At 32.8% G+C, this 27,747-nt stretch overlaps 1 protein-coding gene across 3 annotated transcripts; it reads right to left on the bottom strand.

Moving 5' to 3' along the window:
• Positions 1-332: 332 nt before the first annotated feature.
• LOC109050007 (homer protein homolog 3) lies at positions 333-27,127 on the bottom strand. 3 transcript variants are annotated; one of them, XM_019067668.2, is made up of 11 exons: positions 26,689-27,127; positions 25,783-25,835; positions 18,279-18,435; positions 14,130-14,261; positions 13,831-13,938; positions 10,440-10,448; positions 8,383-8,516; positions 5,812-5,968; positions 2,472-2,579; positions 2,174-2,275; positions 333-956 (listed from the first exon to the last, which is right to left on the bottom strand). In XM_019067668.2, exons 2-11 carry the CDS (start codon positions 25,803-25,805, stop codon positions 771-773), a joined length of 1,116 nt encoding a protein of 371 aa, XP_018923213.1. In that variant the 5' UTR covers positions 25,806-25,835; positions 26,689-27,127; the 3' UTR covers positions 333-770. The 3 variants fall into 3 exon arrangements, with proteins under 3 accessions (XP_018923213.1, XP_018923214.1, XP_018923215.1); XM_019067670.2 differs by having other exon boundaries at positions 335-956; positions 2,195-2,275; positions 26,689-27,123; XM_019067669.2 differs by lacking the exon at positions 10,440-10,448.
• Positions 27,128-27,747: the final 620 nt, after the last annotated feature.

Raw genomic sequence — 27,747 nt, 5'->3', positions numbered from 1 at the left:
TAATTTCAAATAATTGAATGTAGATAAAAATGCAAAAAAAAACAAACAAACAAAAAAAAAAAACTGGTCAATCTTTATACAATTTTTCGGAACCTAATCTTTTTAAAGTGTTCATTAAAATTAATCTGACTTTGATATAACAATAATCTATTAAAAATTAGAATTTTGTTATACCTATAAATGCATAAAGTTTAATTTATTTTAGCTAAATTATTTTTATTAAAAATATTTTTAATTTTTAATATTTTTTTTAAATAATTTTAAATATTATTAAAATGTTATTCAATTATTATTTTAATTATATAATATTTATCATTTAAAATAATTAATGTAAAGATGTAAGATGTAAAAAATCTCTACACAACTGTAAATCTTGTGTAAATAACTTGTGTTGCACTAAACTTAATTATTAATACTTTAAAATAAAATTTCAATTATATTGTCTTGAAAATCAATCCATTTGAGAAAGAATTGTGATGCATTTGTGAATCGGTTTTTCCCAGCCCTATTGTTCATGATGCATGGTTAAAAGAAAAAAAAGAAAAGAAAAAAACCCCTTGAGATTCTGTGAAGACGTCACACAGCACTTCTGCTTCTGACAAAGAGCGTATCAAAAATAAACATCGCCTCATCCTTTACTGTACTGTAACAACGCTGTTCACGTTCTACCATCGTAACGTCCTCACCGCTGAAGTTACTGCTAGACTGGAACAGAAAGAGCTTTCAGTGCAAACTCAAGACGAAGGAAAGACAGCAGGGAGAGTGAGCATCTATTTACTGATCAGCTTGACCAGACTCTGCCGGAGGTCGTTGAGGTCGAAGATCTTGACGTCGAGGATCTGAACGACCCTCTGCACCTCGTTCTCGGCGCGCTCGCGATCCTCCAGCGCAGACGCCAGGTTCTGTTCGGCGTTCTGCACGCGCCGCTCCAAATCAACGTTACGCATCTCCAGCTCCTGAAACACATTCAGAGAGGCACTGACATGGATTTTGTGCTCATTTACAGCATGCCACAGAGCTTTCACAGAAAAAAGACCCCGGGAAGTTAGAAAATGTCTTCGAATCAGACACACGTGCGCTCGTTGTCCAATACACAAAGCAGCACACATACTCAAGTAATGCATGAAGAAGAAATATGAAAACAAACACATGATTCTGCCATTTTTTTAACCTAAACTTTTAAAGTGTTCATAAAAATGTATTTGACTTTTACAGAAAGGCGTGACATTTTAATAATAATTTAGCTTAAAATTATTTAATTATTTTAATTACTAAAATAATAATTTTATGTAAATGTAAAAAATGCAAAAAACAACATTAGTAGTCAATTTTTTGTACAATTGTGATTTCTTTTTAATTTAATCTTTTAAGGCATTCGTAAAAATGTATTTGACTTTTACATAACAGCTACAGTATTCATACTTAAGTTGAATTTTACAGAAATATGTGACCATTTTTAAGCTCAGCTATAATTGAATTTTTACTATTATTAAAATGTTATTATTAGTATAATTATAGTTAAAATTATAATTTAAAAAAGGACCATTTAAAGTGTTCAGTCCATTTAAGTTGAACATTACAGAAATGCATGAACACTTAAGTGAAATTATTAATATTTAATAGTTGTTAATATAATTACATTATTATTTTAATTAAATGATTATTAGAATACAAATCATTCTTATATTTTAAAATATTATTAGTTATTTTAATTAAAATAACCAATTAAATTGAACATTTCATGTAAATGTAACATTTTTAAAAATACAATACTAATACATTTATTTACTTATTTATTTACATTTTTTTATTTTAAAAATATTATTACATTTTTATTTAATTTATAATTAAAATGAAAATAATAATTTAATGTAAATGTAACAAATGCAACAAAAACAAAACAAAAAAAAAAAAAAAAAAACCCACCGACCTATATATAAATAATAGATAATTAAAAAAAAATAATATAATTTTTTTAATTATATATAATAATAATAAATTAAATTAAAATAATAAATATTAAAATAAATTAATTTAATGAAAATGTAAAAAAAAAAAAAAATGGTTTCAGTATCTATACAATTGTGACTCCTGTGTAAATACATTTATGACACTTCTGTGATGCCTTAAAGAGAATTATTAATACTTCAAAATAAGTCATTGTTTTTTTTACTGTTGTGATGTCCTCCACCACCTGTAGTCTGTGAATGGCTTCTTCTCTCTCCTGCTCCAGCTCATGGAAGTTCGACTTCTTACTCTGGAGAATACGGATCTCCTGAAATGCACAGAGATGCAATAATGCGCAGAAACATGTAATACAGCGAGGTCTTGCTGAGGCGGGTGCATGCGTGGTGTGTCTTATATACAGGAGATGATTGCAGTAACTGGACTGGTGACTTTCAGTAAAGTGCATCTGTAGGTCGCTGGACTCTCCCCTCCGTCAGTGTGTGTGTGTGTGTGTTGGCTCTCACCTCGTCCTTTGCCTTCAGCAGGTTCTCCAGCTCCTCCAGGGATTGGGTGAGCTCATCTTTCAGCATGTCGCTGGGTCCCTGACTGCCATGAACCTCCAGATCCGCCACCTACAGACACACAATAAACCATCGGTCAGAGCCATCGTTACCGCCGAGGATGCAAAATACACGTTTTAAGTCCCTTTTGTATGAAAGAGAGCTGCGTGATGGACTATTGTTTCTAAGAAACCTGTTTGAAAACAGTCATTATTTTGCAGCTTTAATTGAGAGAACTGGCCGTTCTGGCAGGAGCCGGGCTCATATTGATATGACAATGAAGGCAGAGCATGTGTGATGTTTTGAGGCTCAGATGAAAGCAGTAATGACTCACTGCTGCCTGTCCATTTCTCTACAAACACAGTCTGCTCTGCTTCAGCGTAAAACCATTTGAGAACTTCACTCGGACTGAATCTCCAGCATAATGGCCGTCATAAAGCCCCGCTGCTGACCTACATACACATTCAGTGATTATTCAGGCATTATATTTGAATAATGCATTACAGCTGACAGTAGAAGGGAAACTGGGCTGAGTTTTTCACACCGTGCTTTAACCAGGTGTGATGCGACAAGTCTGTCCGTATAAATGCATAAGTATAAATTCTGTGCAAAATGGCAAATTCACAACTTTGATTATTATAAATGTTACAAAACATGCTAAATTTAAATTAACATGTAAATAAAAAATACTATTAATAATATTCTTACATTATTTTAATTATTAATAAAATAATGGAAAAAACAGAAAACATTAGTAAAAATCATGCAATTTTATTAAAAATATTTTTTATTTTTTTAATTAATGCGTTTTTTAAAAATACATTTTAATTTAAACATTTTTAAATTAAAAATTATTAAGATAATTTTTAGCTAAAAATATAATGTAAACCAAATTTTAAAACATATGTAAAAATATATTCAACTTTTACATAACAGCCATTCATGCTTAAGTGAGATGTTAAGGAAACGCATTTCCTTAAGCTAAAATAACACTGAAATATAATTTTTAAAGTATTAATATAATAAAATAAATGTAAAAAAATGAAAAGAAAAAAAATACCATACGACTGGTCAGTCTCTATACAATTGTGAACCTTATGTAAATCTTTATTTTGCCATCCTGACTATATAATAACTTCAGTGCATGACATTTTATGCATCATTTTTTTTTAAATACAATAACTTCTGACATAAAAATATTGTTGAATTTTTCTTAGCTACAAATATAAAAATAAACAAAATAAAAATAAACAAAAAAACAACAACAGCAGGGGTTGATCACTATACAGTCCTGCGTAAATACATTCATGCCATTTCTGTTTATTTCTGTGGAAACAGTGATACGCTTTATTTTTCAGAAAATTCAAAAGAACAGAACATTTATTTGAAGGTTTTTTCCTGTAGAATAATGTGCACTGAATCACAATAAAACCAGAAATGTTTATCTAATTTATAAAGTACACAGAAATACATGTACACACACACACACTCTCTCTCTCTCTCACACTCACACACACACACACACACACACACACACACACACACACACACACACACACACACACTCGCTCAGGAGAAAGAGGAGCAGCTCCTAAAGGTCTCTGGCACTCGGAGGGCCTTAAGAGAGACTGGCTTATTTTTAACCGTGTAAAGTGCAAAAAAGTTTCCAATCGAGGGTCTGGCAGCTCCCCCTGGTGACATTTCAGTTCTCCTAACTAGGCCATTGAAAGTAGGATATTGCTGTCCTACAAACCACCCCACATCTCTCTCTCTCTCTCCAGTCCTGTGAGACATGAACCATTTTCCACCACCTGGTCGCCTGATCTGGGCTCAGAGACGCAGCGAGACTGAGGGCCACCTCACGCAAACGCAATCGTTCAGCGACAACGAGAGCAAACGGTAAGATGTGAGAGAAAAGGAAAGGGTGCTGATGACAATCCATTCAGATCCATGAAGAGTCCCATCATTTCTGCCGGTTTTTGCTTTTGATTCTCACTTGGACTTGAACCCAGTTCACCTTCTTAAATCTCTTTAAAAATTATCAAGCAGGTCAATTAAATAGGCTTCTTTTTGTCAATTTAAGTCAAGGCAAATTCATTTATATAGCACAATTGATACACAGTGGCAATTCAAAGTGCTTTACAAGAAACATTTCTGATTATTATCAATGTCACAGAAACGCATTTTAATTATTACTAAATTAATGGAAAAAATGCAAAAAAAGAAAAGAAAGTAAAAGTAGTGTTTTTAATTATTAATTAATAATTATAAATTATTATTTTATTAATGTCATGTAAAAAAGTTAAATGTATTCAATTATTATATATTATTAATAACCATTAAAAATAATAAGAAATAAAAAATATATATAATAAAAGAAGTAAAAAATTAAGAAAAGATTTAAATAGTTTTTGTACTTAATTTTGAAAAATAATGTAAAAAAATAATTTCAGCAATTTTGTGAATTTTGGAAATCTCATTTGCCATTATTAAACTGTATTTATTCCATCAACAAAAGCATGTTTCAATTCTATGCTTAAAGGAAAACCATTTACCTTAAACTATCAACTAGCAACCAATATTACAACAGTTTTGTAACAATATGTATTAAAAACAAGTCTTATCTCATGCACATTTCATTTTTTATATTTTTTTAAAAATGGTTTTACAGTAATTCTCGAAAACATTTTATTATAGGTATAGTTTATTATAGTTAACAAAAAAAAATAGATTTACTTAAAATACTTAAAGTAAATTTAAAATAAAATAAAATAAACATTAATAAAAAAATAATTAAAGGCAACATTTCTCATTTAGAGTATTAAAATAACCAAAAACAAATAAACTAAACTAAAATTACTTAAAATAAATGTTACCTGATATAAAATAAAATATAAAATAAAATTTAACATTTATTTCAGATGGTTGCTAAGGCAACATTTGTCATTTTAAGTTAAAGTACTAAAATGAATAATGAATAATTAAAATTAATAAAAACTATATATTACAAAATTAAAAAAATGACAAAACAATAAAATTACTAAAACTAAATTTAATGTGAAAACAAAATATAAAAATAAAATCTAATTTGCAATATTGACAAAAACTACAATAATATAACAATGATACTAAACATTCAAAATAATAATACAAATTCAAAAATAATAACTACAACAATACAGTGCAGCAGATAGATTAATAAATATTTACACTTGATTTATTCTTGTACTGTTGATTCCTTCTGTTTTAGTTTCTCTTGCCCTTTCCACATTGCACACAGTTTGAAAGCAGTGTATATTTTTACCTGATCTCGTAATCTCTCCGTCTCATCCTGATACGCCGCCAGCTGTTTCTTCCACTGCTCCACGTTAGCGTTGGCCTCATGCAGCGCGGCCACGAGCTTAGCGTTACTGTCCTGTAAAGTGAAGAGCTCGGACTCCAGATTCATCTCACAGATCGACCTGAAACACACAGAAACACTGACCACTTCAACCCACGCTGAGCTTTTTAGCCAGGAACCCTAACATGAGCATACAGTGATTCTGCACAGCAAACACAACCAGTTTTGCCTTTAACTTAATTAAATATTGTTTTAATATGCTTTTATGCTCTGTGCAAGCATGCATTGTATAAAACAGTAAATTTTTTAATTAGCAAATCCAATCAGATAATCCTAGCATGTGATATTTAAATGCATTTATTTATGTTCAATATTCCAAGCAGATGTAATTTTTAAAAAAAAGAGGGGACACTTTAAAAACATGTTTTCATAAAGGGTTAAACAACAGCAAAACGGAAACCAAATATGAAAGAAATAAGATATTTAATTTATAAAGTGATGAATAAAGTCAACGGAGCATGTTTATCTGAACCCAGGCCTGAAATGACAAAAAATGCATCACCAAATTGATAATTATCACCATGGCAACATAAATATTGTGCTTTCCCGGGGGTCAAAGGTCTGAACTAAAATGAAAACTTAAATAAAAATAATTAAACCTTAATATTATATAATAATAATATTTAAAAATATATATGAAAAAAATTATAAAAATAAGAAAAATAGAATAAAATTACAAAACATTAAAATGAAAATATAAATAAAATTTAGAAATAAAAATATAAATAAAAAATTAATTCAAAATAATAATAAAAGTAAATTAAAAAAATATGTTAAAATAACACTGTAGCCAATGAAGAAAATAAGGAAACAGAGTACAGTACATTCAAATTGTCCAGATGTGTACCGCTGTTTTCACATTTTGGTTGACAAATAGTATCAAAAAAGCAAACTACTGAAGTTTTCAGAACAGCATCTCATCTGTAATTTCCTTTGACTGCAGAAAATTGTGCAGCGTTTAGTGCATGAAATGTTTCCAGGAATCACAGACGTAACGCTTGTGAAGATGCAAACGCTCTTGAACGGTTACTTTCAGATGCTCTCCATAGCAACCCGCTTAGAGAAGAGTCCTGCGATGATCGAACACAAGAGCAATCGGCTGAGAATTAAAGCAGTGTGAGTGTGTTTATTACTCATCGGACTGATGGCAGATCACACCTGAACGTGTCACATAATAACAACAGAAATATCCAGTTTCTGTTTGCAAGTGTGTGTGTTGCTTGCTAGTGATGCACCAAAATTAATTTTGGATTTGTGTTTCTGTAAAAAAAAAATTAAAGTTTTAATTTCATGGTTATTATATTCAACTAAAACTAAAAATGAAAACCATTTAATTTTTTATTTATTTATTTATTTACTTAAAATAAAAATAAAAATTAACTGAAAAAAAAAAAATCTCAATTTTAATTTAGTTTGACTTGATGTATTAAAATAAGTAAACTGAAATAAAAATGAATAAAAACTACATAGACATTTAAAAAAAATGATAAACATACAACAATCTTCCTTAAACTTAAATATAACTAAAATTAAAACAAAAACAGAAAATATAAAAACAAAAACTGATTCCATATATTAACAAAAACTAAAATAGTATCTCAATAATACTAAAATATCGAAACCCGAAAACTGAAACCAAAAATACAGTGCATTTAATAATCAATTAATTAATAAAATATATGTATTAATAAACACTGAACATTTAAACTGCACATAAGGCAGTTTTATATCAACTTTATACTGATATAATTAAGTTTCTTCTCCTATTCATAATTGAAATATAAAAATTCAAACAGTGGCTGTAATAAAAACTTGTTTTCATTACAAAATGATTTAAATATACACCAAATGATGAAGTTAAAAAGATATTTGAATATGTAATATAGTGCATTTAACAAAATGCTCCTCTCTAAAGTTATCTTTTCTAGTTAACTAACAAGTTTACAGACGTCAAATGACTTTTAAGAGGTAAATGTAACGTTAAGTGAAGCTGTTTTGTTGATTTTTTTTTTCTGGTAAAAACACTGATTGATCGATTGCATGAGACTTGACCTTTCAGTAAGTTGTACTGTTTCTTTAAAAGCCTTCTGATGTTCATTCATGCTTATTTAATGCTCTAATTAAACGCCACTGCTTCGTTTATTGATTTCGGCCCTCTAAGACTGATCAGGCCGAACCAAAAATGCAGAAATGTCAATGCATCAGTAGTTTGCATGTGCAAAAGTGTGCTGGAGGTGGTTGCTATGCAGTTGCTAAGGTCTTCAGAACGGTTGCTACAACAACTCACATGGTAAAGAGGCCTGTAATCGTTGGCGTTCAGGAAAGCTGAATTTAGAGGCATTTTATGGGCTCTTTCAGGCAGGAAGAGGCCCATTATAGTGTGATCAATGGCTGTTACACACTTCCTTCACCAATATTTTCCCACAAATGTGCGAAGGCGGACGTGTAGTCTGAGAAACGCTGCTGAAGCCTTACCCCTCTGAGAGCATCTTCTTAATGCGCTCCTTCTCCGAGGACAGAGTAATGTCAGCGCTCTGGCTCCGGAAGAGCTTGTCCTCCGGTCCGTTCACACACATCACTGGAGGAGACTGCAGCTCATCACACAAGTCCTACAACACGTACACACACACACACACACACACACACACGCACACACACACACACACACACACACACACACACACACACACACACACAGAAGAACAACGCTGTTATCAGATGAATCCAGACACACTCACAGCTCAGCGTCCGTCTGACTCACAAGATAAATCCTTTTAACTAACAACTGAGTGTTACACTAAAAAACATAACTTACTATATTTCTAGTAAAATAAATACTATAAATATATAATAATATATAAACAGTGCCATCTGTGAGTTGTGTGATGCAGTGAATGCTGTTGATACTGTTTTTGTAAATACAAACAAAATACTTTTATTTAAAAAAAAATTACCATACGATGAAAGTAGTAATATTTTACAATTGTAATGTCTGATTACAGGGTACCAAACCTTGATACTACCAGAATATAGTCAGTAATTTATGAAAATTCTTATTATACACATTGCTTGTGTATACACACATTACATAATTCACAAATAATACATTATGTATATGTTATCTATCATGCAATATGAATAAATTATACACACACACACACAGATATATATATATATATATATATATATAATATATATATATATGTATATATGTGTGTGTGTGTGTACATATGTATGTATATGTATGTGTGTGTGTGTGTGTGTACTTATATATATATTTTTTTTGTATATGCTTCGTAATGCTTCAGGAAAAGCAACAATAAATAACCATTATAAATATTAATATAATATTATATATTTGATATATTATAAATGTTGGTACTTTTCAGGACTTATACCTAATATTTAGTTAAAATTAGTAATTTAAATTATAAATATATAAATCACTTATTGTGTGTGCGTCTATATATACAGGTATATATATACACACACACACATTCACAATAAAAAATAAATATTGGTACTTTTCAAGGCTGTAACACCATAGTCAGTTAAAATGAGTGCACAATAGATATTATTTAATACATAATACATAAATTTATTATATATATAAATTAGTGCTGGGCAAAGGTTAATTGCGATTAATTGCATCTAAAATAGTGTTAAGTTTTTGTTTACACCGTATATGTGTATGTTCTGTGTATATTTATTATGTATATATAAACACACACACATGCATGTATATATTTAAGAAAAATATATTATGTTTATATATTAAATATATTTGTATATAATATAAATTATAATAATGTAAATATATACAAATACATGTAAATATTTTCATATGTACATAATAAATACGCACGGTACACATATATTATGTAAACAAAAACTTATTTTCGATGTGATTAATTGTTGCCCAGCACTAATATAAATTTACAATAAATACAAAAATCTCTCTGTATACATATATAGAGCTGCATGGGTAAATATGATTTCTTTAAAATTCATTACTAACCTTTTCAATTAAATTATATAAAATATACATTTTCAAGCACAAATGGCAGCATTGATAAATGACCCAGATTTCAGCAGGTGAGTATGACATGCATAATAAAGTCATTCTCAGTCTTATTATAACAAACGGTGAGCAAATGCATCAAAATGAGCAGAATCTTATCGTTACAAAATAGGCCAGCGGTACAATTATCATAACACTATTTTCAGCGGTCACTCCAAACCCTTATTTTCATTTGGCCATTATACTTTATTAAAATTGGCAGACCCGAAATATGATTGTTTTCTGGTGAAGGTGAACCCCGTCTCTCTCATGTGTGAAAATGAGCTGATTTTGCTCCTGCAGGGTTCACCGTGGGACTCAGCTGATTGTGGGACACGTGATGTGTGTGTTAGAGTGTGATAAATCACAAACCCCATTTACTACATCAACAGCGGCTGCTTATATTCCCACAAAACTCTGAATCGTGCCGCGTGGCTCATGCTGTGTGTGTGCGAGTGAATGTCAAACTCACCTGAGAGAACTGACAGCGTCCGGATCGAAAGCATTGAGAGAAAGTGATAAAAGATACAGTCATGTGTGAGACCGGTGGCATTTTTACATGTTCACACATTTCTACAAATCTACCTGCCATCTTTGGGTAATGCCATTCAATTAAAGACCAATAATATTGAATTTAATATATTATGTTATACTGGGGAACCGTAACACTTCAAAATATATTTGTCAATTTATCTCAAATAAATATATCATTGGTTTAATACTTAAAAACAGCACTTAAATTGAACCTTAAGCCTATTTTATTTCAGCTAGTTGCCAAAGCAACTTAACTCATTTTCATTCAGTTTAATTTAATGCTCTAAAATAACTTAATAGTAATACAAATTAATAAAAAAGACATTAAAAAGTAATGTAAAATGACAAAAAATTCTAAAACTTTAAAATTAAATGAAAATATAAAAAATACAGAAAATAACAAAATAAAAACAATAATTCTAAATATTAATAAATCTATAACAGCATCTCAATAATATTAAAATAACACTAAGCAGCTGTTAAATCAATACTTAAATCTTCTACTACTACATACTTCAATGAAATAATGCATTATATGCTTTAAAAATATTTATTTATATTAAATATTTATATATTTTAAACTTCAATTATGCAATGCATTATATATTTTAAATATATTTATTTAAATTAATAAAACATATGTAGATATTTTACATATATAAATAAATATTTAAATTAACATAAATATATTTATATATCTATAGTATAAATTTTAAAGATTCAATATTTTATTTCAGTCACATAATTTTTATTTCATAGCTAGTACTAAAATTCTCCCTCAGCGAAGCCTCACATTATCAAAACTTCAGACAGCAGGAAAAATACAGTGCATTCGAACATTAAAAACTTAAATACCTCAGAATTATTTTTTTTGACCTAGACCTAGAGAAATCTACTGCATGTGCAGAATAAGTGTCACTCCGGTTTGATTGCGACTGAATTAATTCTCACAGTCAGTATTTGAGATTGATAACAGTATTCGCTACTCTCAAACTGTCTTGTTCTCACAACAGGAGCAAGACTGAATACGTATGAATGAGTAACTGAAGGAAAGACACCCTTAAGTCCCTGACACAGAGTCCAAATCAAGCCTAAAATCTCTTTTAAGAAATAATAAACCAAACTCAGAATTCAGTTGTGAATCTTGATCGTATCTAGATTTCAGGTGTCACTCTGGTTTATAACTGAAATCTGTGTGAATGCACCATGATTAACACTGAAATAGGGCTGAAGAATACATTCTGCTGCTGAAGCTTGATTCAGTGCTCTCTTGTGTAACGAGAACAGACACGGAAAAAAGCAAAACTGAAGCGCAACGTGCAAAATTCAGGGTGAACAGCAGAACTAACGGGCTCTCATCAGGTCAAGAGGTCTGCGTCTTAAATGGCCCTTTAACAGCCTGCTGACCTGAAAAGACAAGCAGTTCGACATCATACGAGAAGACAGACGCTGACAGAGAGCGAACAGGATGGCTCTGGATAATTTTATCACTGTCCTAGTTCTCCGCTCACTTCCCAGTGAGACGAATGACCCAGCTCATCCTGCTCTAGGATTACAGTAACCCTTCACTTACCACACACACACACACACACACACACACACACACACACACACACACACACACACACACACACACACACACACACACACACACACAAGATCTGTCAGATGAAGAGCAGAAACTACAGGAAAATAAGTCAAAACTAGGTGGTTCTAGGCCGTTGCCAGGGTGTTGCCACGGAGTTGCTAAAGTGTTGTGAGTGCCTGGGTTGCTAGCGCATTGCTATGCAGCAATTAAAGCGTTGTGAGTGGTTGTAACATGTTGCTATATGGTTGTTAAGGAGTGGCGGCAATGTATTGCCATGCTGCTAGAATGTTGGGTGGTTGCTAGGGCGTTGCTATGCAGCTGTAATGTATTGCCAGGATTCTAGAATGTGGTTTGGCTGCCATCGTGGTTGCTTTGCAGCTGCTAAAGTGCTATGTGGTTGCTGTGTGTTTGCTAAGGAGCTGCTTCAGGGCTTCAAAGTTGCCAGGCTTCTAGAATGCTGGGTGGTTGCCAGGGTGTGGCTAAGCAGATGCTAAAGTGTTGTGAGTGCCAGGGCTGCTGGGGTGTTGCTATGCAGCTTCAATGCTTTGCCAGGCTTCTAGAATCTTATGTGGTTGCCAGGGCATTGCTATGTAGCTGGTAAAGTTTTGTGAATGCCAGGGTTGCCAGGGTGTTGCTATGCAGCTGGTAAAGTTTTGTGAGTGCTAGGGTTGCAAAGGTGTTGCTATGCAGCTTCAATGCTTTGCCAGGCTGCTAGAATCTTATGTGGTTGCCAGGGCGTTGCTATGTAGCTGGTAAAGTCTTGTGAATGCCAGGGTTGCCAGGGTGTTGCTATGCAGCTTTAATGTAATGCCAGGCTTCTAGAATCTTATGTGGTTGCCAGGGCGTTGCTATGTAGCTGGTAAAGTCTTTTGAATGCCAGGGTTGCCAGGGTGTTGCTATGCAGCTGGTAAAGTTTTGTGAGTGCTAGGGTTGCAAAGGTGTTGCTATGCAGCTTTAATGTAATGCCAGGCTTCTAGAATGTTGGGTGGTTGCCAGGGCGTTGCTATGTAGCTGGTAAAGTGTTGTGAATGCCAGGGTTGCCAGGGTGTTGCTATGCAGCTGGTAAAGTTTTGTGAGTGCTAGGGTTGCAAAGGTGTTGCTATGCAGCTTTAATGTAATGCCAGGCTTCTAGAATGTTGGGTGGTTGCCAGGGCGTTGCTATGTAGCCGGTAAAGTGTTGTGAATGCCAGGGTTGCCAGGGTGTTGCTATGCAGCTGGTAAAGTTTTGTGAGTGCTAGGGTTGCAAAGGTGTTGCTATGCAGCTTCAATGCTTTGCCAGGCTGCTAGAATCTTATGTGGTTGCCAGGGCGTTGCTATGTAGCTGGTAAAGTGTTGTGAATGCCAGGGTTGCCAGGGTGTTGCTATGCAGCTGGTAAAGTTTTGTGAGTGCTAGGGTTGCAAAGGTGTTGCTATGCAGCTTTAATGTAATGCCAGGCTTCTAGAATGTTGGGTGGTTGCCAGGGCGTTGCTAAGCAGATACATAAGTGTTGCGAGTGCCAGGGCTGCTGGGGTGTTCCTATGCAGCTTCAATGCTTTGCCAGGCTACTAGAACCTTATGTGGTTGCCAAGGCGTTGCTATACAGCTGCTAAAGTGTGTTTCTAAGGATGGCAAGCACTTGGAATGTTGGGTGGTTGCCAGGGTGGTGCCATGCAGCTGCGTCAGAATTTAAAAGGGGCCTGAGTCAAAAATGCCAGCAAAATGAATAAAATTGTATCGTATGCAAAATAAATGATGTCACACCTGAGGCGCAGCGATACTGAGAGCTGCGGTGTTCAGCTCTATCTTGTCCTGTGATTTCTCTCTGGCCAGACGTGCAGCTTCCCTCACCTCTTTAAAACGTTCGGCAAACTGCAACAAAAACACATAATGCTGTATTATATAAGGGGTGATGCAAGTATTCCCAAACATGTCTGTGCAAAACTATATTATGTTGGTTTTTATCCACCTTCTTAATCTCATTTGAAGCATTCATGTATTTGAACAGAGACAATGCATTGTGTGTCGTTTCTCAGTAAACAGGCCATTTAAGACGTTCACACCTGGTGCAGCTGCTGCTCTGTGGCGAATCCGAGGCCGTACACGGTGTTTGCTCGACTGTCCGCCCACTGACCGAACTTCTGAGACGTCTTAGTGAACGTCATGTTGTGGCTGATCGTGCTGTTGATGATCGCCTGCCAAAAGAGAGGACGTAAATCACAGAAAACTCTGAATAAGCACCCATTTAAAAGAATACAGAAGGGATAGTTCACCCAAAAGTGAAAATAGTCGACGGTACCCATCGACTTCCATAGTATGCTAAAAAATACTAGGCTATAGAAACTGTCTGGTTACCAACATTCTTTAAATTATCTTCTTTTGTGTTTAACAGAAGAAAGAATCTCATACAGGTTTTGAACAACTTAAAATGTGTTAACTTTTACACAATACGTGCAAGAATACCAGAAAGGTTTGTGATGCAACTATCTGTAAATCACTGTTTACACGGAGCAAAACATAAACAGTATTCCCACCTCAACAGGATGATTTAGAAACATTACGGCACAAATAACATTTATTTTTAACGACAACATCTAACCTCTAATAGACCAGCATTGAAAGTGCAATACTGTAAACACAATTTATGCTTGTTTATGCAAAGCGTTGCTATTATTTTGTGCTGTTTGGGACAGTTTTTGAAGACTGAGTGTGTATTAACAAGTTACATAAATAATAATAAATAAAATACTGTCGCACAAGCCGGTGTAAGTGTTTCCAGCAGCTTTAAACAGAAGATCAGACACACATGCAGAAGCCTCAACCGCAGTCTGACTGGAGCCACACTTATGACCCCTGAGAGAGTGTAAAACATGAAATCTAATAACTGTGAGAGACTGTGACGATAAACACTTCATATGACATGTTGAATCAATCTATCATAAACATCTAAAATGTCCCATGTTTTTATTAAAACCAGAACAAATCAATAAAGCTGCACAAAGATGATCACAACAGCTCAAGCCATCATAATGAAACAATAATACAACTAGAGAGACCAAGAGACGCTTATAAATGATGTTTCAAAAAATAAATTGGATGGTTCTGTAAAATGTCATTTATTTCTCTGATGTGCAGCTGTATTTTCAGCATCATTACTCCAGTCTTCAGTGTCACATGATCTTCAGAAATCATTCTAATATGCCGATTTGCTGCTCAGTAAATATTTCTGATTATTATCAATGTTTAAAAAAGTTGTGCTGGCCAATATTTTTGTGATACATTTTTTTTTCAGGATTCACAGATGAATAGAATGTTCAAAAGAATAGCATTTATATGAAATATATATATTTTGTAACATTATAAATGTCTTTAATGTCACTTTTGATCTATATATATATATATATATATATATATATATATATATATAGATACATACATACATACCATACATATATATATAACAATACATACATATACACATACATTATATATATATATATATATATATATCACACACACACACACACACACACACAGACAGTTAAGATACTAAATTAATAATACTGTTAAATATTATTATATATGCAGCAAGGATGATTCAATGATTCTTTTAAAAAGAGATTAAAAAGACATTCTTGACTGATTAAAATGATTTAAAAAATCTTTTTGTATATATATAGGATATAGGCTATTCTATATATATATATTATATATATATATATATATATATATATATATATATATATATATATAAATATAGAGAGAGAGAGAGAGAGAGAGAGAGAGAGAGATTTTTTTCTATCATATTGCAGTTTTATAAAAGCAGTCATTGACCATGATAATGGTGTTGCAGCTCCTTTGTTTTGTGTCATAGCACGGCTTATTGAGTCTCTCACAGCTTATTGTTTTATTCTCTCTGATTCTCTAATGACTCCTGTTCCTCCTGAAAACAACAACAAAACGAAATCAATATAACCACAAAACACAACACCATACTCAATACACAAACGTGCAACAGAACAGAAAATTTAAGGTCAGTTTAAAGGTGTTGGATGAAGCCGAGAACAACTGAGATTTACAGGCTTCGGTGAGGACAGTCACTGATATCATTGTAATCAAGAGATCAAACGGGCAACAGTTCAGAGAGGTGAAGGTCAATAGCAATGCATGAGATGTATTTACAGTAAAAATGCACATATTAGAATGATTTCTGAAGGATCATGTGACACTGAAGACTGGAGTAATGATGCTGAAAATTCAGCTTTGATCACAGAAATAAATTACATTTTAACAGATATTAACATAGAAAATGGATATTTTGAATTGTAATAATATTTCACAATATTACTGTTTTTACTGGATTTTTAATCAAATAAATTTAGCCTTGGGGAGCAGAAGAGACTTTAAAAAAAAAAAAAAAGCTTTTCTTTAATCATTCCAAACTTTTGACCGTTAGTGTGAATCGTTTTCAGATTTACCTCTAGAAGCCTGTTTCCAACACGGAATAAAAAATAAATAAATAATAAAATCTCACAATTTGAACTTTACATCTTGCAATTTTTTTTTCCTCAGAATTACAAGATATAAACTCAGATGCCAGATAAAAACTTATTTCTGACTTTTTCCTCACAATTCAGTTTTTTTTTTTTGCTACAGAATAAAACCAAAAAAGGTTATTGCAACTTTTTCTGTCTTTCTTGCAGTTGGGATTTAATATCTCACAGTTTGGTCTTTTCTTACATAAACTCGAAATTCTGAGAAGAAAATCCCAAACTGTGAGATACATATGCAGAACTGCGAGATATACAATTTATCTCTCACAAATTCTATGTTTTTGTTATTGTGAAATAAAAAGTTTCAATTACCTTTTTTATTTTTACCCTGTGTCAGAAACAAGCTTCCATGCTAATCTGAACAGCTCGTAAAAGCAAAAAACAAACTGTCATTGGTCACTTCACGTGTCTAAGTGGGCGGTGCTTGAGCAGAACAATCTGTGTTTTGTTTCTAAGAGACTTTGGTATGGACTCAAGGTCGCCTGTGTGCTGCTCTCTCTTGGTTTAGCGTCTCCGGTCCAGCGGTTAGACAGCTCTGATTCGCTCCATCAACAAGTATCGATTATCCCGACAGGATGCAAGTCATGCAGCTCCGGAGCTTTCCTGCACTCAACTCTCTTTTAAGAGCATCTCGTTCGGTCTGATATCAGGTGTTGAGCTATTAACCTTCACTTCAGCGTAAATCCCCTCGCGGGGAGTATTTCGTTCTGGCTCTAATCACATCGACTCAATAATCACCATCTGAAAGCTTGTAGCTGATGGAGATGTTTATTACGTTACTCCGCTGCAGTCGGATGGATTTCCTGGCATGTTGCACTGATGATAACCACGAGAGGGTTTCTGCAAAACCTGCGGCACACTGCTAGTATGCACTGTGTGCAACATGAGTACAGTATGCACATGCAGCGAACAGCATGATGACACACATTTGACAAGATATGCAATAAACAACCAGAGAACATTAAGTGCAATAGTTTCCCACTATGCAATGAATTTCCATTCACAGCGTGAATAAAAATGAAGCGACATCAACTACAACCTTCCACTTGACTCAATACTAAGTGTTAAAATTAATATTCAATAATATTATTGATTTAACTGCCCTGACACTATATTCATAAATGATGAATTTTGCAATGGATTATTGAACCGGTTTGTTTCATAATTTATGAACTTTGCCACATTGACACTGAATTGAATAAACTTATTATAATAAAATTAATTAAAAAAAAATAAACAAAAAAAAACAAAAAACTAAATACATACTAACTACATATTTCTATGTCTATTTTCTATTTCTATCTTATGTTATGGAATTATTCAATTCCTTTTATTATTTAAAAACTGCATTTTTAATGCAATATTGTACTATTTAATTGATGTTAAAAATACTTTCAGTTTTTCTGTCACAGTGGAAAAGGAAGATCAGATATCTCACACTTTATTCTGAAAATTTTTTCAGTTGTCATTGATAGAGGAAATCTGCATACTGCAGAAACAGCACGATAATACGCTATTCTGAACACTTCACTAATCTTTAAATATACAGTTGTTGCAGATATCCCAGATGTTTTAACATTTCTTCTATACAGTTATACATATGAATTGAGGTTGATGCGCCAGAGCAAGCGTGCTGTAATCCAGGGGAGAAGCGCTCACCTTGGTCCCGCCCACGCTGATGATGCGGTAGGCGTGTCTGTTGGCGTCGTAGAAGAAGGAGACGGTGACCGCATGCTTGCTGGCCGGGATCCAGTTGCGTTTGGTGGCGGGATCGATCTGGAACACATGAGCTCGAGTGCTGAAGATGGGCTGTTCCCTGCAACACACACAAACACACGCGACATGAGTGTGTGTCCGGAAAAAAAAACACGACTGAATTCAGCTCAGGCTCACAGACCGACATGCAAACTATTCAAAACACACACCTGGAAACACACAGAGATTCAGGAATGTTGATGCACGTACTTCAGATTCAGCACTACTCTACGTCTGTTATTTTACAAATAATTAACTTACTATTATTATCATCAAATTAATAATAATTTAATAATATATAATATTAATTTTACAATGTTTTCAAACTTTTAAATCTTAATAATTTAATTTTTAAATGTTTTATTTATTTATTTTTAATTTTAATAATAACTTTTTAATTTTAATAATTTAATACAACATATAATAAGAATAGTGACTATAAACTATTAAAATTAATCAAATATATTTATAATCATTTAAATAAGAATTTCAGTGAAATACTAATATATATATATATACATACATATATTAGATATGATATATCTATATATATATATATATATATATATATATACCGCACACACACACATAATTCCTAATAATAATTAAAAATAATTTTAATAACTTATCAATAATTATAGATTAATCAATTTAATCATATATATATATATTAATTATATATTAAGTTAAATAATACTAGTATTACTAATATTTTTATATAATGTAATAATATTTTTTACATTTAATAATATTTTAAGAATGTATATAATATCAGTAATTATGCATATTATTAATATAATTAATCAAATACATTATTATTATTACTATTATAACTTAAAGATTAAGCAAAACACTAATACTTACCTTATTATTATTATTATTATTATTATTATTATTATTATTATTATTATTATTATTATTATTATTATTATTATTATCCTAACTGGAAAGATTGAAAAGATCACTTTTTAAATTCTTGTAGTCTTGCAGTAAAGTTAACAAACCGGGCTGCAACCAACAACTACTCTGATAATCTGTTGATTATTTCAACAGTTAACTGAATAATGATATAGCTTATCAAGAAATATTTTAAAAGCCTGTAGCTTATGAAACTCAAACTAGTGCTGTAATTGACAAATGATGATAACGAGAGTGGAATGAGCTGTAAAGGATCAGAGAGATGAACGGATGGCGTATCTAACACCTCATGACTGACTGACTGATCTCAGTCTGAAGTCAATACGGCAGCTGAAGCGCTTCGGTCAAACTGTGTGTTATGGACGTCTAACAGCGCAAAGGCTTTCGGACCCCAGACAGCTGCATTTTTAACCTCTGTACTTTTGGTCATTGTCACAGTAGCACAAAAAAAACATAAAAAAAGAACAAAAAAAACATTTTTTTAATAACCCAGAACTCTCAAACACAGAAGAAGTTAAATAAGAAACAAATAATTCTGAACCTAGCTTTATCTAATGTTCAGATTTCTGTTCTGGAAATGTATGCAAAATGCATGCATATTTAATTAGATAATCCCTCATTTGTATTACGAAATAACATAACAAAGAAAACAATCTTTAATTTAGTTCTTCAAGAAGCTTCAACTCTTTTTTTTTATTTCTTTCTTTGTTTTTGACTTTTTGTTTTTGAAACTAATTTCACAATGACCATTTTCAATACATTTTTCATGCATTATTAGCTGAAGAACACATTCATTGCTCATATATATTGAGCCATATTTTTTGGTTTAAATTTTAAATAATTAATTTGTAATATTTGTTGGCCAAAACAATATTTTGGAGACCCACAAAAAAAAAAAAAAAAAAAAAAAAATATCCAAAAGCCCCATATATATATATATATATTATGTATATATATATATGTATATATATATATGTATATATATATATATATATATATATATATATATATATATATATAATATATATATATATATATATATATATGTATGTATATATATATATATAATCATATAATGTATGCATATATATATATATATATATATATAAAAAAAAAAAAAAAATATATATACACACACTCTCACACACACACACCTGTGTGGTCAAAAAACACATAAAAACACAAACACACACACACACACACACACATAAAATACAATATATCTTCTACCAGGGAGTCCTGGTCAAGATGGACAGCATTACAAAAAAAAAAATAAAATAAATACAAAAATGAAAATAAATAAATAAAATCACAGTCCTATCCAAGAATAAAGAAAAAAACCATGAATTAACAAGTATGTAATATATAGCAGATGGATACATGCACAGATCATTGCGTGAAACAATTTGATAATATCGGGAAGAGGATCTGGAAGGATTGGATTTCAGAAATATAAAATGAAATAATCTTAATGCAATGCATCACGAGCAGGAAGAGTGGAAAGATGATTCTCTTCCCAATATATCACCACAGATATAACAACAAATACACGAACATTACCTCCCCTACTACATTATAACATTCACATTATAAGATGTTGCATCCGTGGCTGGGGGTTTTGCCCACAGAGTCTTCTGAGAATATCAATAGTGACATTTTCCTGAACATTTCTGTCATATCTACATAAACTCACAGTCACCACTGATAAGCTACTCCTAAATATTGTAGAAACTTAATTTTCTGTAAAGTTGCTTTGCAAATATCATTATATTAAAAACCTCTAAACAAATAAACTATAAACAAAATTAAACGACATGAACAATGTCTAAAAGCACCGTTTGAGGTTTGTGTGACCACAGTAAAAATTTAAATATTAGTCTTGGACCTCATTTGAGGAAAGCTTTCCTTATTCTCCCCTTCAGCATATCACGAGTCCTGGGTGAACGGTGTTTTTCTGATTGTAGATGATATACATGCTGAGAGCAGACCTGAGGAATGAAGTCAGCGTGAACCGCTCCATTCAGCTCTAAACTCAGTTTGAGCTCCTTCAGACTAACACGTCTGTCAAAGAGCTCTGCACATCACGGGTCTTGTATATATCTGGCTATTTGTCTGTTTTGTGCATTATTTTGCACACTTACCGTGTCAATACCAACAGCTACCAATAGATCAAGCACACATTCTCTTTTCAGATAAGCCTACTTTTTAGGGATATTTTGAGCAATAATGCAGTAGAATAAATGCAATGTTTCTTTGTTCAGCACATTTGCTATTAATCTGTAATTAAACACATATATTGGCCACCCTGCTCTCTAGATATAGAAATCCCCATCAGTCACTAGAAAAACTATATTCAACCATTTCAATTCACCAAAACAATATTGTTGCTGTTGTTGTTTTAATTTTGAAATTAAATATATACACTATTCAAAGGACTGGGGTCAGTAAGATTATTTAATGTTTTTAAAAAGAAGTCTCTTTTGCTCATCGAGGCTGATTAAAATACAATATAAACAGTAAAAAATTGGAAATATTATTACAATTTAAAATAACTGTTTTCTATGTGAATATATAGTAAAATGTCATTTATTTCTGTGATGCGCAGCTGTATTTTCAGCATCATTACTCCAGTCTTCAGTGTCACATGATCTTCAGAAATCATTCTAATATGCAAATAAACTTAACAACAAAATATTATTAATAATATAAAAAATCAAAAAACCCCAAATAAAAAAAATTATTAGTGTAAACTGTGATATATTTTATTTTTCAGGATTCACAGATGAATAGAAAGTTCAAAAGAACAGCTTTTATTTGAAATTGAAATCTTTTGTAAATCTTTTGATCAATTTAATGCATCCTTGGTTAATAAAAATATTAAAACCTTTCAAAGATCTTACTGACCCCAAACTTTTGAACAGTAATGTTTTGAAGTAAAAAGTAATGATTTATCAATTACAAACCAAGTTTTGAATCTTAATTAAAAACATGTAATCTAATGAACCGGCCACTGTATATTATGAATACTGCTGCTCTAACAAACCGCTTTTGTTCCTCTTTTGTAAGTCATTTTGAATAAAAGTGTCTTGATGAATTCATAAATGTAAATGTGAATCCATTGGGCAACAATGGTTGAACAAAAAAAAAAAAAAAGTACTGTCTGAAAATGACTGCATTTCAGAGCAAATCTCTAAATATTCAACACAGAGGCTGATGAACTTTAGTTCGATCGCTGAAGTATCCGTCTAATCCTTCTGCAGGTCTACAGATCTCTCCACCCGTAAAACACACACACACACACACATCAGCAGCGCGAGGTGTTGAGATCACTTGCCACCTCGCTTCTTACAGCCTGGCCTGAATTCCCAGAATGCCATGGGGTAAGTCTCCTGGCCTCTGTGATCAGCGCAGCTCCTTCATCTGTCAATTTCTCACCCGGAGCTGATAGCGAGGCACCCAGTAACGAGCCGAGGGGCTGTAAACTATCCAGCGTGAGAGATCGACCGCCGTTAATGACTTTCAGCACTGCACCGAGCACCAGATCAACCTCAGCTAAACACCAGAGCGAGCCACACGTCTCACACCTTCATTTGTAATCATTTGCAAACGTGTTGCAGACAGACTTTCTGAAACATTTCTGCTCATATTATCACACAACTACAGTTTCCTGTAGAATAATGTGTGCTAATGAACCTTGAGCAGTACTGTAATACATGATGCTACTGTTCAAAAGTTTGGGGTCAGTAACATTTTTTAATAAATGTAATACTTTTATTCATCAAGGCTGCATTAAATTACTCAAAAGTGACAGTAAAGACATTTATAAAGTTGCAAACGATTTATATGTCAAATAAATGCTGTTAAAATGTATCACAGTTTCTACAAAAATATTCAGCATATTAGAATGATTTCTGAAGATCATGTGACACTGAAGACTGGAGTAATGATGCTATCACAGAAATAAATTACAGTTTAACAGATATTCACATAGAAAACAGTTATTTTAAATTTCTAAAAATATTTCACAATATTACTGTTTTTACTGTCTTTTTGAACAAATAACTCCAGCCTTGGTGAGCAGAAGAGACTTCTTTTAAAAACAAACAAATAACCAATATAACCAACAATAAACTGTATAAACACGAGACCACATGAAATATTCTGATTCACCTGGAAATACATCACATAATGGCAATCGAATGGGTTCTAAGTGTAATTTCACGTTAACCTCGCAGCAATGCAGCTGACTAGAAAAAGAAATGTGTGTTCCACAAAAAAAATCTCTACCACCACCAATAAACAACAACAACAACCCAAAAGACAACAATATCTTCACAGATATATACTAAAACTAATGTGTGTGTGTTGTGTGTGTTTAGAGATCACTGAACCCTCAAGCTGTCCATTTGCATTTCAGCTCTAATTGCCTTTTTCCAGATTCGTTTATGTAATGAGGCAATTACTAGGAATTGTTACAGAGAAATTAACCTCATGCTGCATCTTTATTCTATATGTAGGATATACAGAAAGGCACTAAATCGACATATAATCTTTCCCTTTGCTCACCAGACATGGAGGTAAGATTTCATATAGTGAAAATTAAAGTAATATTTCAGCCAAAAATGAAAATTACCTGAAAATGTCCTCACTTTCAGGCCAACCAAGGTGTAGATGTGTTTGTTTCTTCATCAGATTTGGAGAAATGTAGCATTGCATCAGTGTCTCATCAGTGGATGCTCTGCAGTGAATGGGTGCCGTCAGAATGAGAGTCCAAACAGCTGATAAAAACATCACAATAACCCACACCACTCCAGTCCATCAGTTAACATCTGGAGAAGACAAAATCTGTGTTTGTATAAAACTAATCCATCATTAATAAAAATAAGATAACTGAAATATAAGTCCATAATCCATAATAACGCTTCCTCCAGTGTAAAAGCCCATCTCCTGTTGTCTCTCACATCAAAATCCAGCCACATATTTGTTTAGAGCTGTTTGAACGCTGCTTGATCTGTGCAGATTTCTCTCCTGATTCACACCAGAACACTTTTTCACTGGAGGAAGTGTTATTATGGACTCGTATTTTAGCTGGAAGCAAAGGTTTATATTAAAAAATGTCTAGATGGATTTAACTTCTCAAAATATTAACTGATGGACTGGAGTGCTGTGGATTACTTGTGGATTATTGTGATGTTTTTATCAGCTGTTTAGACTCTCATTCTGACGGCACCCATTCACTGCAGAGCATCCATTGCTGAGACACTGATGCAATGCTACATTTCTCCAAATCTGATGAAGAAACAAACTCATCCTAATCTTGGATGACCTGCGGGTGAGACGATTTTCAGCAAATGTTCATTTTTGAGTGAACTGTTCCTTTAAAACAAAGTGGGATCGTTTGAAGGACAATCCAGCTAGAAAGAAGTAATTAGGCCAAGCGTGTTCTGACCCGACAGCATCACACCTTACCGCCACTGAACTAATTAACTGCACCGTCACTACTCCACTGATTTAACCTGTTACAGGCCTCCTGAAGGTCAAAACAGCTTTATGATCATCTATAAAGCCTCAGCACACTGAGATGGACACTTGAGACACTGCAGAACATACATTGTACAGTCGTCAGGGCAACTAAAAAAACACAATACTGGCTGTTTCATAAACAACATCCCATGACCTTTTCATATTCTGTGTCATTTCTCCAAGAGATTAATACAGTACGAGAAGAAATCTCCCTTTATCTATGGAGTCATAATTCCTGTATAATATGTCCCACTAAGAGCAGGATAAATGGGTCATTCCATGAAAAACAGGTGCTTAGTCCATTTTACAAAGTGATTTTTGCATTTAATTGCATTTCTCTATGTGCTGCTTTACAACAGTCTGTATTATAATGCTCTATAAGATTAAAGATGACTTGGCTTGAAGCGCATCAGTGTTACTTTACTATCACTGACAAGCTATTTTAGTTTTTATTATATGTTGAATTAATTTTTTTATTTGTTTATGCCTACACAGATTTTATTTGAGTTTTAGTTATTTTAGTAAATCAAGTAAAACTAAATGAAAATGAGAAATGCTGCTGAATTTAAATCAGCTTAAAGGTTTTTTAAATATTTTATTTTATGTGTATTTTTATTTTAAGCACAGAGAGGTTTATTTATTTTGGTTTTAGTTACTATAATAACCCTGAAGTGCATTGTCGTTTTTTTAATATACAGACAGCAAGCTGTCCGATTTACACATTCTTAGTGATGAACAATGAGACATACACAAAATTACATATATATTTTAAATGCATACAATATTACAATTAATTTACACTATATTTAATTTGCAACATTGCAAAATAATAATAATGAAATTTATTTTTTCTGTAGATTCTGTAAAATGATTGTTAGCAGTTAAAATAGATCAAATAATCATTTTGGTTTATTTATTAAAATATCAACACTTTGAACAAGGGTCTCAGGATCTGATAAAGACTTACCTCTCTCTGTGCAACGGAAACATTCTTCTTACTGGACAGATGAGGGTCTTTTTCTGCCATTAGAAATTAGAGAAAGAAAGGAATTAAACACATACACTCACCCAAACAGATATCGTTTAAATATACACTGAAAATATTAAGAAAATGAATGACATATTTGGGTCAAGGTTGTGGATGAACTCATTCCAGTCCATTTAAAGGATGCAAACAATCTCACTAAATAATCCATTATAATTTCTTAACAAAAATTTAGACTTTGTAACTAATAGTTTTATTCGTCTTCTTGATGATGAAATAATCTCATTAAACAAAACCTAAACATCTGCAACTAAATAAAAATAAAGCAAATAATTATTACATTTAAATATTGCTTTTTTTTTAATGTATTTATGCATTTATTCTTATTAAATTAAATAGAGATAAATCCAAATAATTAAGAAATACAAATAAATTTAGTATCATGTCCATGAGTTTGATTTTCTACATCAGTATTTAAATGTTAAATGCAGGTTCAAATGCAAAGTGTGTGTTTCTGGTCACCATGCAGTTCAATCACCTTTTAGCTTTCTCGCAGGTCACTTCTTTATACGAGTTGAAAAAACTGCATGTATAATGATAATATTTCACTCAATTATATTAAAGAATGTTGTTTAGATGCATCATAGCATGTCATACTGTGTCAAATACACAAATATACAATGACTATCATCACAGTTTCCTACCGTAGGACTGTCCTAAATAAAAAATATTTGCTTTGAGACATATAAACAGTTTATATAAACATATAAAGTCTCTAATGCAGTTGCAGTACTAAGCGCTCTGGTAAGTTCCTCTGGCTTCAGTTTCGCTCAGTTAAAGTCTCTTAAGTTGCTATGAATGAGACTATGACAGAGCAGTGACTCTTACCCCATGTCGTTGTAAACACACAGGATGTCAAACTCTTGTTCCTGTTCTGGAGCAACTGTTCGCAGCCTGTGGGATGTAATCCGTGTCTGGAGTCTTTCTATGCGGCATATATGTGCATGGCAGCACGCGAATGCAACAGCGGCAGCCGCAGAAACTGGACGTGATGACCGAGAGCGCGCGTCAGTTCCTCTTTGCCCCGCGCTTGTCTTCTGTTGTAGTTCAGCAAGCACGCGGACTCGCGGGAAAGGCCCGCCGGCTGTCACGCTCCGCGTTCTATTTCTTCCCGCAGCGACTTTGATGACGAACCGCGACTGTTACTTTGTAACCAGTTTGGCTTTGATGTCCCGCGCCTCCCGCCGCTCTGTGCTCGAGCGCTGCCGCTGGCGGGTATTTTTTAAGAGACTCGCGCGCGCCACCCGGCGGACAGAAGGGGAGCTGCAGCCTCATTGCGGCGCCTCTCGCCCTCTAGTGATTAGACAGAGAAGATCAGTTAATCATGCAGACATTTGTGCTGATGTAACCCTAAAGAGACACCACAAACCTTCCTCACTTACAAAATGCAGTAAAACAATAATGTTACCATGTTTTTTGGACATATTATGATTTATATATTATTTTGGTCACGTATGTTGAAAGATGTGGCCACTGTTAAAAAAATAAATAAATGCATGCATGCAAAAATTAATACATATTGTTATATTCAAGAAAAAGTACACAAACACAAAACATTTTTTTTCTAACAATGGACAATTAACTTTTTCATGACTTCATTCTGGATTCTACATTCTTATATGCATACATTTATTTAGTGTGTGTAAATATATAATTTAGAATGTTAAATTCATTTAAACATAAAAAAACTGAATTTTAACTATGGTATTATGATAATAGAAAAAAAGTATTTTTCAGAAAAACATCCTGATTAAGGTTATTTGTAGTGAAGGGACAGGCATGAATATAAATATATGCATACATACACACACACACACACACACACACACACACACACACACATATATAATATATATATATATATATATATATACACATATATTTTCA

The sequence above is a fragment of the Cyprinus carpio genome, chromosome A2 (assembly GCF_018340385.1).
Source record: "Cyprinus carpio isolate SPL01 chromosome A2, ASM1834038v1, whole genome shotgun sequence".
Taxonomy (NCBI): domain Eukaryota; kingdom Metazoa; phylum Chordata; class Actinopteri; order Cypriniformes; family Cyprinidae; genus Cyprinus; species Cyprinus carpio.
Note: the sequence above shows the minus strand (reverse complement) of the source record. Positions and strands in the feature narration are given on the sequence as shown.